The 18013-nt window shown below is 41.9% G+C and overlaps 1 protein-coding gene across 1 annotated transcript in view; it reads right to left on the bottom strand.

Moving 5' to 3' along the window:
- M1AP (meiosis 1 associated protein) overlaps nt 1-18013 on the bottom strand; it is a 90116-nt gene that overhangs the window by 12481 nt on the left and 59622 nt on the right. The window contains exons 5-7 of the mRNA XM_057497067.1: nt 8031-8204; nt 3958-4120; nt 2821-2962 (exon numbers count right to left, since the gene is read on the bottom strand). Of these exons, the coding sequence (XP_057353050.1) occupies nt 2821-2962; nt 3958-4120; nt 8031-8204 (479 nt within the window). The remainder of the gene's footprint in view (nt 1-2820; nt 2963-3957; nt 4121-8030; nt 8205-18013) is intronic.

Below are 18013 nucleotides of genomic sequence, written 5' to 3'. Positions count from 1 at the left end.
AGTTTAGAAAGTTAAAGATATGGGCTTTGTGGTCAACAGAACTAAGTTCAAATTCTGAGTTGGTCACTTTTATAGCTGTGTGACCTTTAGTAAGTCACTTGATCTCTTTAGACTTCAGTCTTCTCTGTCTGTAAAAATAGGGACAACAATCCCTAGCTCACAGAATTATTGTGAGGATCAAATGAGGTATATTTATGGAAAGTACTTGGTTCAGTGACTAGCACTTAGTGCTCCCCAAAATGTGTATCTGTTAGTATGGGTTCACCACATACTTGTCAGTTTCCATGAGAGAGGTGTATGAAGAAGAGATCTCTGTGGCCCCCCTAGGACATAGTACTCAATGAATATTTGCTGAACTAATAAATATAGATGCTCAAACCTCAAGTTCAAAGTCAGGGAGACTCTGATCTTATGCATGTAAGCCAGGATGGAAGGGAATAGTCTTTCTCATCCTTATTTTTAATGGCTACATAGTATTTCATTGTTTTGGGTGACTTACTGGTCCTATAGCCTTTCCCCTATTTCTTTTTAACCATTCCTCTATTCAGGACATTTAGGTTGTTTCCTATTTTTTACTATTGTAAATAACCCTGAGATAAACATGCTTATTAATATCTTTGCTCCCTTTTCTGGTTGTTTTCTTGGGCTATATTCCCAGCAGTGGAATTAAAGTGTGGAAGGGTATCACTTTCCAGAAAGTTTATACTCCCTCTAGCAGTGTATCAAAATACAAATATCTGTTTTAAATATTATACTATAAGAAAGTATTGAAGCTGCATGAGATAAATTCCTCCTGAGTGATGTAGCATCTCTGAGATCCTGAGGAATTGGGTGGAGTAAATAGCACACTGAGCTGTTGGACTCTAACAGTCAGGACATATCTGTGCTCTGCAAAGACAGGAGATGGGTGTTCTTCAGATAGGAAACAGGAACTCAGTGGGTGGACCTAAAATGGAGTGTGGGCTTTGAAACAGGAAAAAAGAAGTCTGTCTCTGATAGTGAAAGAGACATTGCTGTGCTGCCTTGATCATCCATATCCTACTAGGTCAAACTATTATTTTATATCCATTAGCAGTTACCCCTGTCCTAGGGTTATATTTGCAGCTGTTGCCTGACTTTGCTTTCAAAGTGTTGCAGTGCTGTTTCATGTATGTGCTCTCTTATTTTTTACATTTCAGGAAATGGTATTCACTTAGTTGTACGAACCAGAAACCAAGCAGTTGCTTGATACTCTCCTCTTCCTCACTCTCTACCTCAAACCCTTCACCAAGTTCTGACTCTTCCTCTAAAATATTTCTTTAATTGGTTTACTTTTCTCATCTTGACTTCCAACACTCTGGCCCAAGCCACCATCATCTCTCTCTTTTCTTTCCCAGTCAGTATTTTTGTTGGAAAAAACCTTATATGGTACAGCTAGGTTACTTAAGTTCCAAGGCTTGCTCTTTAGGTGAATGACATCATAAAATGTATTTCCACTGAAGAACAGATATCACTTAATAATACTAGTTAACCATTTGTTGAGCATAAGTCCAGCAAGACAGGCCTGCTTATCGCCAATGTACAGACAGTGGGATTTAAAGTCTCAAGGGGTTCAGTATAACTTTTCTAAGGTATCAGGAGCAGGATTTGGACCTGGATCTATTTGAAACCAAAATCTACACTCTTTAATTACTGCCTTATCCATGTTACACTGCCTACGAAGTGGTAGAGACTGGATTGAGTCCACGTTCCATGATTTGACTGCCCATATTGTTGTACTGCACCTCTTTGCTTTTCCAAAAGTGTATCTATTCTGGCTCTCTGAGAAGTTTCATTCTTCAGAGCTAGTCAATTGCTATATATAATTTTTTAAATTGAAGTATAGTTTATTAGCTACCATCATCTGTTGCCTAGATTACTATCATGTCCTCCTACCTCATTTTCTTGCTTCCATTCTTGCTTCTGCCAGTTGTTTCCAAATTTTGGCATAAGTAATCTTGTAAAAACAGAAATAGGTGATACTGTTTCTCAGGATTTCTTTCCTTAAGTCCTTTATTTGGCCTACAAAGCTTGGCATGATTTGACTTCTGCTCACTTCTCCAACTCCACCTTTTGGCTCTCTCCCCTTGCTCTCTGTTTCAGTCATGATAGTCTTTCTGTTCTTGATTCTTCTCTTTGGCCTTTCCGTTCTTGATTCTTCTCTCAGCTCTTTCACGACTTGGTGTCTTGGCACATGTCTTCCCCTGCGCCTGGAATGTTCTTCCCACCACCCTTCATCTGACTAATTCCTATTCATCTAGCATCTAGCAGGTCTCAGTTTAAATGTCATTTTCACTGAAAGGCTCTCCTGTAGCAGCCTCTTCTTTTCTTTCATAAGCTTCTCACAATTAAGAATGTATATGTTTAATTCTGTCTCTTCCATTAGAGAGTAAACTTCTTGAGGCCAAAGATAATGTCTGCTACACTGAATACCTAGGGCTTAGTAAAATGTCTGGCACAGACTAGGTGCTCTTCACCTAAATGAACCATAATGTCCAGCTGAGTCTTAGGAAGAAGATAGGTTTTAAAATATAGTTACTTATAGAATATTCTGTGTTTCCATTTAAATGTACAAAGTCAGGGATTTTCAAGTTCAGTGTCATATAACTGAATTCAGGAATTTTTCTTTATGGCATGAAACCAACGAAGACAAGTCATAGTTGGTCTACAGTTCAGAGTATTTCCCGTTTCCTCTCGAGGCCTGGGACAGGTCTGGGATCAGGGCAAGATTAAGTCAGCTGCTTTTCTGTGGCTGGTACCACGACACTCGTCCTCTCCCTTCCCTGGGGGGTGGGCACTCACCAGCAGGCAGTGACACAAGGCATGGAAATGCTGCTGATTTGTCTCTAGCTCATCCCAGTCCAGCTGCCAACAGCTTGTGGGTCTGAGGATGAACGGGAGCCCGTATGTCAGTGACTCGCAGATCCCGCTGGATTGCAGAGCCCTGGGAAGAGACAAGAGCAGTAAAAGGCTCTTCAGTGATATCTAGAACCTTGACCCAGATCAACTTAAATTCAGCTTAAGTCTAAGCCCTTATTATGAAGTCCTTTAGGTTAGGGCCTGTGAATGATTCACCTTAGGATGGCCAGCACCTGGTGAGGTATCTGGCATACAGCAGTTTCTCAAAGCCTGTTAATCAATGAATGAAGCAGCCATCAAGAGGGCTCAAGACTCTGATGGATATTAGCTTGTCCTGAGCTCTTTCCATGCCAAGTGACTTCTCTGAACACACTTCCATAACATCCCTGCTACAGCAACCATAAAACACAATAATGTGCTGAACATCTGTGCCCCAGTCCTAGCTCTTCTGTGCCAGGTACTGACAGAGGATCCATTTAAGAAGAGGCCTTCCTCAAAACATCCATGATCACAAACCCACGTACAAGCTTACTCAGATACTTAATGCATGGGTATGAGGAAGCAGTAAAAGTGGTCTTTGCCATCATTGCTAATTCTACCTTAAAACTGGTTCTCCTGGAAGTGGGAATTCTAGTACTTAGAGAAATGCGAGGGTAGGCTAGGTCCTACGTACTACTTGCTGGCTGAAGGTCAGATCTCTGTCCTGATGCCTAAACACAGTAGGTATTCAACAAACATTTGCTAAATGGATAAACACCTTTCTGCTGATCTTGTTTTTCTATGCATTCACAGACTTTCTGGATTTCCAACCCTTATCCAGACCTCAGGATGTCCTACTGAAGAGCATCTGCCACCACCTGCCCATCACCTCTATGGCCTAACCTCACTTTCCCACCGCCACCACCTGCCCGTAATCTTCATGGTCTGACCTTGCTTTCTCACACCCATACCTGCAGCTGATGCTTTGGAACTGATTCCCACCTGTCTGACACTTGGAGATGCCCTCTATCTCTGGACTTCCTTTCTGGAACTGCTAAGAATAAGCATTTGCATGGATTGGGAGGTTCCCTTGGACCATACTTGACCACCCGGAGCTTGTAAGGAGAGGCTGATGACTGGGAAGCCATCTGGTAGAGTGTGCTGAAATCTCCTTTGGGGTCATCCATTCGCAAGGAGCCATCAGCTGTGCCAGGGAGCAGGGATGGGCTGAGAAGTCGCTCTTGGAGATCACATTTCAGGCACACTACAATAAAAATGGCATTGTGGGGAGGGATTGTTTGTCACAAGTTATCTCAGGGTATGCGATTAAGAGACAACATCTGCCTCCCATTCCACCTCCACCAGGCAAATAAGGGCTGGGAGGAGGCAGGGGAATGTAAAGAGGAAAGTATGATTGGTTTGGGAAGGCACAGCAGGTCTGGAACCTACAGTGTTGCTCTACACAGTAGTTAACTTATTTTTTGGTTATGAACAATTTTCACTTGTTTTACTTTGGGCTGGCTGAGGAGTTGCCACATAGTGAGAGATCTGGCTTGTGATCCAGTCTGAGAGGAACATTAGCCTCTTCAGAGGAAGCAGCTAACCCTTTGCAATCACAGAAGGAAATCTTGCCTCTGTTGCTTCCTTGTGGCTAAGTTTTGGCAAGACTACATGTCAGATGAAGGAAGAGCAGGAAAGCAGAAGTTAGGCTGTCAGCTGACAGCTGCTATTTCTCTGTGGGCTCTTCTAGGGACATTCGGGGGAGGGGGAGGATTAAGTTCCTGAAATGGTTTATTTTTTAATTCCTCAAAGAAACCCAAGTACAGAACTTCCTGGGCCTTGGAGCATCACTGTGGCACCATACAACAGTTCTGGTGGGGGCTTCGGCTAGGTATGAGCTATTTATTTATATTCTTCTGTATTTAGGTTCACATGCCACAGTGTATGATACTTTTGTACTAGGCTTGAATCCTTGGTATTACAAAGTTTTCTGATAAAATATATACCAAGGTGAATACTGCTAACAAACTTACAAGTACTTGTGAGAAGGGTAGTAGGTGATGTTAGTGATTTAATGAAATTAAATTGCACATGAGGTGAAAATGAAACTAGAAATAATGCAGAAAAAATAGGATGGGAGAGGTGAGATCCAGTTGGTCCCCTTGGGGTAAACAATGAGACCTAGACATTAATTCTAGGTGAGGCAGTTCTTGGCCTGGTGTGTCCCAGAGCCCCAGAAGTCAGCAGGAGGGACTTTGCCTAGGACCCCAGCTTCTCCTCATTTCCTCTGTGCCTGACTTCTCCACTGTTGGGAGTCTGGGCTTTAGGACTGGACAGCTGCATTCATCTGGCTTATATCCTCAACTCTGGTTGCAATAAGAATTACCCAGGAAACTCTGAAAAGATACTGTTGTCTGGGCCCTACCTCACACCAATGAAATCAGGATCTCTGGGAATGGAACCCAGATAGTGGTATTTTTTAAAAGTTTCCCATGTGGTATTATGTTTAGTACACATGGTGTGGGGGATCACGGGGAAAACAGTGTAGCACAGAGAAGGCAAACAGTGAATCTGTGGCGTCTTACTACACTGATGGACAGTGACTGCATTGGGGTATGGGTGGGGACTTGATAATATGGGTAAATGTAGTAACCACATTGTTTTTTCATGTGAAACCTTCATAAGAGCATATATCAATAACACCTTAATAAAAAAAAGTTTCCCATGTGATTCCTCAGTTTAGGGCTGAGAACTACTGGAATTGTGGTCTCAGTCGTGTTCCAAAGTGGGTAAAGCTGTTTTAGCAGGACTCAAACCCAGAACTATGTATGCCTCTTATCACCCAGAAACCAGTTGCAGAGGTGGCAGATTCCAGACCCAAGAAATTAGAAGACACTCATCTGAAGCTGACTGCGCTCTCTTTTGGGAGGAGGTCTCTGAGGGAAGCATCTACAGAAGGAGGTGGAGGGTGGAGAACCTTATGAGGAGGAGTCAGTGAACATCTGAGGAGCATTCCTGAAAAGATTCTAAAGTAGGGGAGCTCAGGGTTTTTTGTTTGTTTCAATTTTTGTAGTGAGCCACATTTCCAGAAATTCACACACGTGGCAATGCATAGCTTTTTTCAACAGTGGGTAAAAATGGTCTTTATTGTGGTTGTGTAAACTCTCAGGTGGGTCCCACTCACCCTATAGGAGGCCTATTCTCCTCATATCTCAACTGTGCCTGAGCAACTGGATTCCAGGGAAGACCTCCCCAGCAGAAGCGCTGACCAATCTGGATCTAAGTTCTACCATGAGCCCTGAAGACCTGTGGATTTCCAAAGCACGACTGCGGAGGGAGATAAATGTTCTGGCTCTGACCCTGGTGCTGAAAGCCATGGAAGAGTAGAGAAATTATCCTGACAACCACGGGCAAATGCTGTGCAACAGTTGAAGAAAGGCTGGGTGCAGGGACTGCTGGCTTTAGAGGTCCCAGCCCTCCTAACAAGAGAAGTGTTCAGTACAAGGCAGCCTGCATAGTAGGTTATGGCTCAGGCTCTGGAGGCAGATAAGAACTGTTCTCTAGGCTGAGAGTAGTCAAATGTACAAAATACAGAATTCTGATCTTAAGGGCTAAGAGCGGGCTCTGGAGTTGCCTGACTTCAAATTCTGGCGCTGCTATTAACTTTCTAGGCAGCCTTTAAGAAAATGCTTAGTTTCTTAAAGTCTCAGTTTTCTCATCTGCAAAAGAGGGATAATATTGTATTTAATTATTCTAAAACACATTTTTTTTTTCCACATGCTAACATCTCTATATGTGTCTTACAATCACCACTGGCCAGGAAGACAATCTTAACCCTTACATACTATTCTAATCTAAAAAAGCTTTCTCAGTAAGGATAAAATAGTATTTCTAAGTGATGAGAAAGCATGTGACATACTTAATTGGCAGGGATTTTCTTTCTTGGTGGTGTGTAAAATAACAGTGTATCTTATCATTGAGAGCATCTTAGACTCAATGACACATGGCAACAGCACTTGCTCTGTGGTGTTGTGTGAAGATGAGATGGGACAATGCAAGGCAAGGAGTTAACATAATGCTTGGGAGCAAATACATAAGAAATGGCTTCCAGAGGATGGGATGGAGGAATTGGTACTATGTGCCTTGGACTAAAGGAGCAGGAAGGAGGTTCCAGGAAGAAGAGTTTACACAGAAAGGAGAGATAGGTTAAAATCAGGGTAAATTGTCAAAGGCATCCCAGGCTTTAGGTTGAAGTGGGGAAAGGAGCAGGAGGATTAAGACCGAAGGCTATCCCCAGAAAGGACAGACCACAGTATGTCTCCCACTTTGAGGGTGAAGTTTGTTCCCGTTTTTCTCATTGAACTCCCACCCATAAAGGGGAAAGATACACCTTGGTCCTTTCCCTTTGGAGCTGGGCCCTAAGGAGATAGGTTTTCCAAGCTCAGTGTAGCTGACTATACTCATGGGCCCATTTGCAGGCCCTGCCACCCTGGGTTTTGAGCCAGCCTTCAAGTGGGATGGGAGAATAGAAATGGCCTTTTCTCTCCCATCTGATTAACCTGGAACTCAGTATGACTGCCAGCCAGAATAACATCCAGAACCTTGTTGGCATGCCCAGGTACTGGACTGATCTCTTGGCTTCCACACTTGCCAGAACATACTTTGTGAATATGGTATTAAGGTACTAGGTGACTTGCATAGGGCCTGCCTCTGTGAATGCTTTAGTTCCCCCCAGTTTGGTGTCTTCCTATCCATAAAACCTCTTCTTAATCTTGGTTCTTTCTTATCCTCACAGACCCTGTTGATATTGTGGTTACCAGCATGCCTCAAATTATAATATCAATAATATCTACCACATTAAAATGAAAAACTTGAGAAAAACATACTATTCATTGTGCTTTTTTGTAGTGTGGTGCTACCCTATTATTTAGGTACCTAAAAGCCTTTGCTCCTAAACTATTTGGACCTTGCTGTCTGGGTTTAATTAGGTTCAGTTTTTTACCTGTGGTCATTTTTTAGAAATTCTTTTCTTACTCCTTATGCTTACAGTGGACAGCCTTCTCCAATCCCTAAATCTCAACTACTTTGTATTCTGATGACTCACCAATCTACAGTCTTAATCCTAGACTAGGATAATCATAGCCTATATAATATGTCTTTTGGGAGGTGTGTACTTGAATTATCTCTGGCTCTGGAAATGTTGCTCAAACACCGTGAAGGAAGAAGAAGATGGATATGTTCTTGGTCTGTTCCACTGTTATGTAGCCAGGCTTTGAAGAAAATCTCCATGCTGACAATATCATTGTCTATAGTCTGAAGGTCAAAGTCGGTTCCCAGGGTAGAACTCTCTGTAGAAGGAAGGGGAATAGTGGATAAAGTGTTTAATTCTTTAATTATGAATTTTGAAAAATACAAACTTTTAAAAATACCCATCTTTTGATTCGTCAATTCTACCTCTAGCCTAGAGACATTCTTAGAAAGTACACAGAGACAAACACAGTGATGTTCAATACAGCATTGTTGTAATAACAAATAACCAAAACCCTAAACTGGAAGTGATTAAAATGTCTGTCAATTGGGGAATGTTTAAATAAATTGAGGTGTGCTCAGCCTATGAAATATTATTCAGCTGTTAACAAAGCAAAGCTAAATGTATTGACATGGAAAACTAGGAGATAGTAAGTGAATAAAATAGATGAGTAGTATAAACCCACTTACATAAAAACAAAACTATTGGCCTAAGTACATACATACATATATATTTGCCTTTACCAAGGTTGGGAAGGCTACCATCAAATTGTTAAAAGTGGATAGGAGGGGAAATGGGGCAGAGTTCTGTAATATGTTCCCTTTTTATTATTCATACTTTCATAACTGTTTGAGTTTTACTGTAATCATATATTTCCTGTATTTAGAAAACAGTCTAGAATAGTAAACCAGTCAAAAATTAATATAACAATGCAAGTTAATTACTTAGTTAACAAGGGGGACTTCAGTTTTGTTGTTGTTTCATAGTGAAAATGTATTCAGTTATTACTTCTATTATAAAAAATAAAAAGACGGAAAGAAACAAAATGATGAACTCCTGGGCGCCACCTTCTGATGTAGATTACACTAATTTGTCATTGGTGTGCTGTATCTCATAGGTGTGATTACCAGCCGAGAAGATGGGCATGGTCTGGTGGTGTTTGATTTGATTCCAAATCTGAATGAATGGAGCTGGGTACAGGGGGTGGTGAGGCTTCTCTGGTCTACTTCCTGCTTAAGGCATTCCTAGTTTATGAACTGGGGTCTGGGTTTGCAGGTAAAGGTCGCCAGTGAAAGCCAATAAGGGGGTGGAGGAAGCACTGAGAGAGGAAGTGAAGCAAGAGATGGAAAGAAACTGAAGAACCTGACTTTTTTCACCTCACCATGAGGGAGTCTCTGAGACACTTTTACAAAGAGCCTAAGAAAATCCAGTTGCTCCAATGAATTAACTTCTGTGTATGACTCATGGACCCCAGGGAGAAGGCTGGTTTATTTCTAGAACGACATTCCTGAGGACAAGTCAGCAGAGGTGGCAGACTCTCCAGAGGGGAACAAAGGGCTTCAGTCCAGCGTGTCGGTACCCACAGAGAGGAGGTGTGGTGAGACCTCGATGACTTCATGTTATATTTAGCGACTTATTCTGTGGTTGAAAGGGGGCTCCAAGTGCATATCCCTTCCACTGGTATGATTAAAGCTCTCCCATCTTCCATGAATAGTTATGAGGATTCATTGGCTAAGTATTTCATTCATTCCACTGAACAGTCATCTGTATTATATACATTAGAAGCTGAAATATTATACAGGGTACAAAAATATATAATACTCTTTGCCCATAGGGAGTGTATAAAGCAACGTTTTTCTTGGCCATTCCTTCTCAAACCCTCATGTTTTAGGATACTACAGTGACAAGTATGAATGAAGTCTTTGCCAAAGAAATATTCTTTATAAGTAAAGAGAAACACTCATCTTACTTATTTAGTCACAGGCAAAACAAGTAGTTTAATTTTTCTGAGTTTGGAGCCTGGATTTATATTTGAGTGACAAGTATGGAAAGGACTGAACCTCTCCAGTTCAGTGAAGCAAAATCATTATTAAAGCATAAGGAGGAAGATACACAACTAAAGAAATGGAGTGGAGCAAAGGATCTCAGAAAGGAGAGAGGATAATATTGCTTAGAATTCAAGCAACAGAATTTTGCAGATGAGAAATACGTGTTTCTTTTTCTTCTCCTAGGGAAAGGGTAGAGGATTAGAAACTTCTACCATGGGCAGCATAAGGGGACCACTAGCAAAATTATCTCCCATCAAGAATCTGGAAGTAAGTAAAATACGGGTTTCCTCAGATAGCTGAACTATAAAATCAACACAGAATGGTGAGGTCAATGAAAAAGTTACCTTAAGAAAGGAGGATGGCTTACTGACCAAGCAAAGTTTGGTTGTAGTCTATGGATGGTACTGGCTTACCTAAAGAATGAATGTATCAGTTAGAAGGGGAGGGGGCTGGCCAGAAATGGAGTGCTGAGAAGGGGACAACAGGGGGACATGCTGGCAGTGCATATCCAAGTGTGGTTCAGAGGAGAGGCTGTGCTGGTCAGTGGTGTGTCCCAATGGCAGGATGCATTTGTCAAGTCTCTGCTCTCCTTGGTGATAATGGCAGTTATAGTTCTTTCTCTAAAATATTCTGGGGCTTATACTTTGGTCTTGATAAGGGGAGTCTATCTCCAAGAATGTGATGACAAAATTAACTTTCTGATCCTGCAAAGCTGAAGAACCAAGCAGAGACATGGAACCTCTATGACCAGATATCCCATCCACGTTGCTGAGGTTCCCTCCAACTTCAGCCATAGGTTTTTGGGAGTGTGCAGAGCAGAGCTTCTTCCTTTGAAGTCCTCATGTAATCTCCACAGAGGCACTGTGCTTCAGGTTTGACTACAGGTCTGCAGGCTCAGAAGGGAGTCAGCAGCTTCTCAAGGACAGTCACATTGTCCAAGCTAAAGATTAATGTATAAACCAGAACATGCTAGAGGGAGAACTTTTTTCCCCATTTTCTTTCACCAGTTTGGGTATTTCTTGCCCTGTGCCTCAGGTAGCCTCTTAGCTGTCTTATCAAACTCCATACCCTCTCCTCCAGCAACTTGGGTCCTATTACTAGTTAATTTTTCTAAGATGTCATTTAATCAGATCCCTCCTTTGCTAAAGAGCACATACTGGCTTCTTGCTGCCATCTTCTTTATTCTCCTCACTCATCCTGTCCCACTTGGTCTTACTTATCATTCCTCAAACGCCCCACCCTTCCCTTCTGGGCCACTCCAGCCCTCCCTCCCTATCTCTCTACCTGTTGAGATCCTGCATTCCCGTTTTTTTCCCCGTCCCATCCCCTAACTCAGTGGCCTGCATGGAGCTGAAGCTTAGCAAATGCCTGTTGAGATAAACAATTGCTCCTTACTCCTCAGCTCTCCTTACTTCTTCCTGTAACTCTTCTGCTTCAACTCACTTAGTCTCCTTGCCACATGATTTCCTTCCTTCCTTAGAACTTTTATTACTCTGTCAATTAATGGCCGACTCCTCCCCCAGAATTCAACTCAGAACTGACTTTGTTCAGGAAGTTATGCTTATTTTATGCTTCCTTATTCAGCTTTAATCAGGACCCCCTGAGTATCTGTGGGCTTCATTTGGGCTATTCTAATTATACTTGTTAATATATTTCTTCTGAAGGGTTTTCTTCTCTTTCTGTGAGTTTATGTAAGTTGGGGGCATGTAGTGGAAAGACCAGGGCTTAAATTATGACTTGAAAGTTAAGTCTGTGACAGGGCAAAGTAAAGATAGTACAACCTATTTCAGAGTTATAGTGAGGCCTAAGAAGTGAGATGATTGTGTAATGAATGCTATGCGGTAGGACCAACCAATGGCATTTTTTTCTTTTTCTCTTATCAACAAAATGAATTGCTCTAATAGGATAAGAACATGCTTTTCTTTTTTGAACCTTTCCCACTCATCACTTGCCCTCCACTGCAGCACGTGTAAGAACCCCAACACCCAGCTGTGTTCCTCACAAATGCAACTAAATATGCCAAACCCAGGGAATGGGGAGAACATTTCTCTCTTCTCAGATGTTGAAAAACAGTTCCCGCCTTGACTGGTGGGCCGGGCAGTGGGCACTGAATGAGATGGATCCCCTTGAGTCCCACTGAGGGTACAGAATGGAAGGGGTATGGGAGTGAGTATGCTCTGGGTATCTGGGTAACCCGCCTGGTTCACCACAGCCTACCTGCAGTAAGCACTCACGTTCAGTTTTTGGATTTATCCTGCCTCCCTGTGGCCACAAGCAGTACATCCTTTCCCAGGCTCTCAGCTTTTTCAGAAGGGCCACAATAATGGGAAAAAACTAAAGGAGCCAAATGATTGAAAGTAAGGTAATGCCTGAAGCAGTCTTTTCAGAATTCAACCCTCAAACAGGGTTAGAAAAATTGAGATGTGTTTAAAATGGAAGAATTTAACACTTTAATACACATCCATGCATATAATGGCTGTATTTCTCCCTTGACATAGAATGCTTAAAGTAGAAGCCCAGGAAGATGATGTACCTGCCCAGTCCACAAGGCCTTGATCTGTAGGCTATACCTGTTCCTTTCTAAATGACCCTCCTGTGGCCTCTCCTTGGGCATGATGGATGGGCTTCCTCCATGGGAACCCCTTGAAATTGTATACAGTTTCGTCTGTATGTGTGTCGGTATATTCTGGTGGGGTAGACGAGGGGAACAGGGTCTTAGCTTTCATCATTCTCCAAAGTGTGCTGTGACCCCAAAAAGGTCAAGAACCACCACAGAAACTATGGAACTGTAGCATCTTAGCCTTACTGGGTCGGTCTGTAATCAGTGCTGTCTCCTTTCTGAATATAGGAGTAGCTACAGGATGCTCTGATGATGTAATTAGGATACATAATCAGTGCAGACCAAATTTGCTCAGGAATAGCTATGCAGTCACTCAACTACTGTCCTTAAATCAATAAGGTAATGAGGATAATCTCTAGGAGCTCACAACACTGGGGGCAGCCCAGCTTATCTTTCTGAGCTCATTTGCCTCATTTGTGAAGGTGATCCTGAGAAAAAGGAGAAGCCCCTTTAAAGGCGGTGGCAGGGGTAGAGGTGTTATGGCAGTGTGGACTCTGCAGAGAGGTGAGTGGGTGGGCCACGTGGTAGCATCTTCTTGGGGTCCCAATCTATAAGAGAGGATAAAACATCACTAGAACTATAATGAGACAGAGAAAATTTATTTTCCAGAACTCTTCTCAGGGAGAGTAAAATGTTGTCATTCATTCATTCACTTATTTATTTATTTACTCTTCCATTCAAATACCTATTTATTTAGTGCCTTCTGTGAGCCAGGCACTGATTGTGTCAACAATGAAAGAGACAAATTCTCTGCTTTTGTGGCTTACATTCTAGTGGCAGAACAGACAATAAAGAATTAAAACATAATCTCAGATAATGATAGATACCAGGAAGAAAAATAAAGAAGGATAAGGGTGTGTGTGTGTGAGAGAGAAAGAGATAATTTTTAGCTGGGCTGGCAAGGGAAGCATTCTCTAAGAAGGTAAGAGTTGCGCAGAGGCTTGAACAAAGAGGAGTGAGTCATGAAAACACTTGAGGGAAGACTGTTCAGCAAGTTCAAAGATGCTGAAGTGGGAATGGGCTTGGTAATGTTGGAGGAATAGCAAGGAACAGGAATAAGAGCTGCTGGAATGAAGGATGAGAACCCCAAAGGAGCATGCTCTGTCACAACAGGCAGTCACTACACTTCCTTCTAACAAGGGTGGGTTTCATTATTACAAGGCTTAGGCTGTCGTTAGGGAAGTGTGCAAGATTTGGGCAGGGCAGAGCCAGCCCTCATTTCTTTTCTCCTTCCCTTTACTGCTCTTGGCTCCTAAATAATCGTTGGATTAGTACTTTAAAAATATTTGCTTGCAGGTGCCAGCAGCTGTGTAGCTTTCATGGGATGCCCACATGTTCCCACATGGAAGCCCAGGCCTCCCACACATGCTTTAGTGTTCTGTGGTGGCAGTGGTTAGGGGAGGAAGAAGAGAAGAGGAATGTGGGAGTCTCATGAGCAGGGCTCAGAAAGAGACCCTTGGCTTGTAGCAGACATGCCTCCTTCCCAGGCCTAGCTACTCAGTACCCTGGGAGTTCTATGGAGAGGGTGGAGTGGTGCAGCCTAAGGTGGGCTAAGAGAGACTCGACTGTTGACTAGGAGAGTAATCTTTGTAGAATCTCTCTTTCTAGGCCTGTGTGTTTCTAAAAGGGCAGAAGCCTGTGACTGGGTGGTGGGTCTGCTCTATGGGAAAAGCTGCACTGTACATCTCTGGAGCCGTGGGAACATCCCTGAGTGACAAATTCCCTGCCAGCCAATTCTGTTCTGAGTTGCATGACTTGCCCTGCCCTGGCCAGTCTAAGCAGAAAGAAGATCCTGCAGATGCAGGACATAAGGGTCTTGGTTAAGGAAGGGTGTGTCTATGGCTATGGGCACCAGATTGAGCTCCTTGTGCTCCTCTGTGCCTCCAGCACTAGCACAGTGTCTGGAATAGAACAGGAGCTCAGGAAGTGCTGCACTAATAATGGCCAGCCTGCTGCTTACTTTCTCTGTGACCTAAGACTAGTCACTTCATCTCTCTAAGCTCAATTTCTCCATCTGTAAAGTGGGAATGATAATAACCCTTAGGCTTAGGATTCATTTGAGTATAAAATGATGATAACTGAAAGCAATCTGTAGACTTTAAAGCAACATGCAATGATAAGGATGAAAGAAAGATTAAAAAGCTGCCTCCTAGCTGTCCACATGTGAACATTTTATCACCAAAAGCCAGTGCCATTTCTTCCTTTATTTTTGTGTGTGTGACATTCTTCTCTTCAATAAAGTATATGATATAAATAGCAAGAAAATATATTTTATTTATGGGACTCAATACCTCTACTTTCATTTTATTGAAAAAAAAGAACAACCCATATGCAAAAGAGGTTGATGGCTGTGGATTGAGATATGTCAGAATGAAGCATAGTTTCACTTGGGAAACACTTGACTTAGAAGTTATTTAAAAAGGCTTCTTTTTTTGTACAAACTAGTTGCAGATTCTATAAGCAAAATAGTTAATGTAAATTGCAGTGCAAATCTGGAAAGATGATTGGGAAACATGTTTCACAGGCACTGTGGTGGAGAGGAGAACAGGGAAATGGGTTATTTAGGAGATTAAATGTAGAGGAAATGGGACTAGGAAGGCATTAAACCTATACTCATGGCCCCAAGGCCCCCAGGGAGCCTTGCCTCTTTAAGGTCCAAGGGAACTGAGAGAAAGATGTGCTCTGAGGCAAAAATAAAAGTAGGAGGCCCCAAGAAAGAACATGAGACTTACGGGGGAATTAGGGGAAATTTAAGAAGAAAGAAACCAAAGAAAGTCCTAAAAAGCGTGTCCTAAACAACAAAGTATCTACTCAGACTGCGTACCAACTTTGTGATCCTGTGTATGTGTGTGCAGTTTTGCATTGTTGGAGGTGTAATCTTCAGGGTATTGGACTCCTAGAAGTGAGAATGGTGAGTCTACCATAAATGCATATGTGGTTTGTTAGGTATTGTTAAATTCCCCTCCAAAAGGGCTGTACCATGGTGCATTCTACCAGCATGGTGTGGTAGTGTAGCCTCACTGACAGAATGTGCTGTCACACTTCCTATCTTTTGTAAATCTAAAAGGTAGGAAGTGATATATTGGGTATAGCCTAAATTTCCAATTTGCTAGTTATGAGTGAGGCTGAGCATATTTACATATGTTTAAGGACCATTCAAAAATATCTTTTGAATTGTCTGTTCATATCTTCTGTCCATTTTTCTGTAAGGTTTTGGGTCTTTTTTCCCCTCAATCTTTAAGTGTTCTTTTTATATTTGAGATATTAGCTTCTCCCTCCCTCCTGCAAAAATATAAATTGCAAATACTTTCTCCTAGTTTTTCAGTTGTCTTTTGACTTTGAGTGGGAGAGAGGAGGAGAGAAGAGTTGGGATTGAATTAAAAGAACTTCTTTAAGTCATAACCTCCTAAAGACAGAGAGAAATGATAGAGAACTAGAGCCCATTGACCTGAATTATAAGATAGAAGTGGGATAAGAAGAAAGAACCAAACTGATCAAGAGTGAGTAATAAGAGCCTTCTAGTCTGGTTAGGTTCCAATATCCAACAAACTGATCTTTCTGTAAATAACAGCTGTAAATTCTGAATAATATATGGGAAAAAATAAACAACTACCTTAGGGCTCTGGAGATTGAACAAAAGTACATTTGGGAGAGGAATTGAAACAAAAGTACATTGGGAGAGGAAATGACCAGCAAGGAATGAATTTCCCATTTTTTGCACTATTGCCCTCAGGGTGGCCTCAGTCACAGCAGTGTGGGCAGCTAAAACTTCAACAGAAAGACCTCTGTCTTCCACTAGCTTTAGGGTGGGAAGGAGCCTGGGGGTAAACAGAGCCTCCAGAGAGTGATGAAGAAATCCAAGAAGAAAAGTCAGAACAGAGAATCCTAAATTATGTGTTTACACTCAGTCTAGGCACCTAGTTGACCCTTGCACTACACGTGAGGGGTGACCTGAAAGCAGCTCATAGTTTGGGCTTAAAGAATGGAGCTGAGGTCTGAGTCCCTGACAGCTGCAGGCCATGACAGGTTGCAGTTTGAGTCTAACAAAACTGTAAATTGTATGCCCAAACACTTTTCAGAGTGATAGAATCCAGAATCTCTATATCGTAACATTCACAGAATGCAATCCAAATGTTTTTTTGGCATACAGAGAGTCAGAAAATGTGACCCAGTGTCAAAGGAAAATATAATCAATAGATGCAAACCCCAAGATGATAAAGGGGTTAGATTTATCAAAGATGTTGAAGCAGCATAATTATAATTATGCTCAAGAAGGAATGGAAAATGTTCATAAAGAATGAAAAGATAGGAAGTATAAACAGAGAAATAGAAAATATGAAAAAAGAACCAAATGGAAATTTTAGAATTGAAAAATACAATATCTGAGCAAAAATTCACCACATGGATTTAACAGCAGAATGGAGATAAGAGATGAGACTCAGTGAATTTTTCTCAGATCAATGGAGATAATTTGGAGAAAGAAAAATGTCTGCACAAAACAAATCAAATCACAGGGAATTGCGGAACAATTTAAAAAGGTTTAACATGTGGGTAGTTCCAATCTCAGAAGGAGGAAAGAAAGGGAACAAGACAGAAAAAATATTTGAAGAAATAATGGCAGAAAATTTCCCAAACCTGATGAAAGATATACATTTATAGATTGTGATATTGTGACTTACGATAAGAAGCATATTTGGTCTTCATCCCCGTTTCTGGCACAGAGCTCCTAAAAACTCTTGGAATTTCCTAAGTGAAAAAGATGTCTTTTATTATGTAAATGACATGCGTTTTGGAAAGCATAAGGATGGGAGCTGGCTGCCAGAGGGGCCAACCATGTGGTTAGAGTCCTGGAACTTTCAATCTCAGCCCCCTGGCCTGGAGGGGAGAGGGGCTGGAGATAGAGTCCAATCACCGATGGCCTATGATGTAAGCACACATGCCTATGTAATGAACACTCCATAAAAACCCATAAGGATGGGCTTCTGAGAGTTTCCATATTGGTGCATATATGAAGATTTGGGGAGAGTGGCATGACAGGAGAGGGCATGGAAATTCCTGTCCCTTTCCACGTGCTTTGTCCTAGGCATCTCTCCCATAGGGCTGTTCCTGAGTTACATCCTTTTCTAATCATCTGGTAATCTAGTAAATGAAATCTTTCTCTGAGTTCTGTGAGACACTCTAGCAAATTAACTGAACCCTAGGAGGGTGTCATGGGAACTTCTCTGATTTATAGCTGGTCTGTCAGAAGCATAGGTGACAGACCAGACTTGAGATTGGTATTTGAAGTGGGGGGTTTTCAGGGGCAGTATTATGGGACTGAGTCTTTAAGCTATGGGATCTGATGCTATCACCAGGTAGATAGTGTCAGAATTAAGTTGAAGGGGATGTAGGAAAATTGCTTGTTGTGGAGCAAAAAAAACCATGTCAGAATTGGGTACAGTATTGTTACAGATTCAAAAA

This window comes from Manis pentadactyla, chromosome 2, assembly GCF_030020395.1.
Source record: "Manis pentadactyla isolate mManPen7 chromosome 2, mManPen7.hap1, whole genome shotgun sequence".
Lineage (NCBI taxonomy): Eukaryota > Metazoa > Chordata > Mammalia > Pholidota > Manidae > Manis > Manis pentadactyla.
Note: the sequence above shows the minus strand (reverse complement) of the source record. Positions and strands in the feature narration are given on the sequence as shown.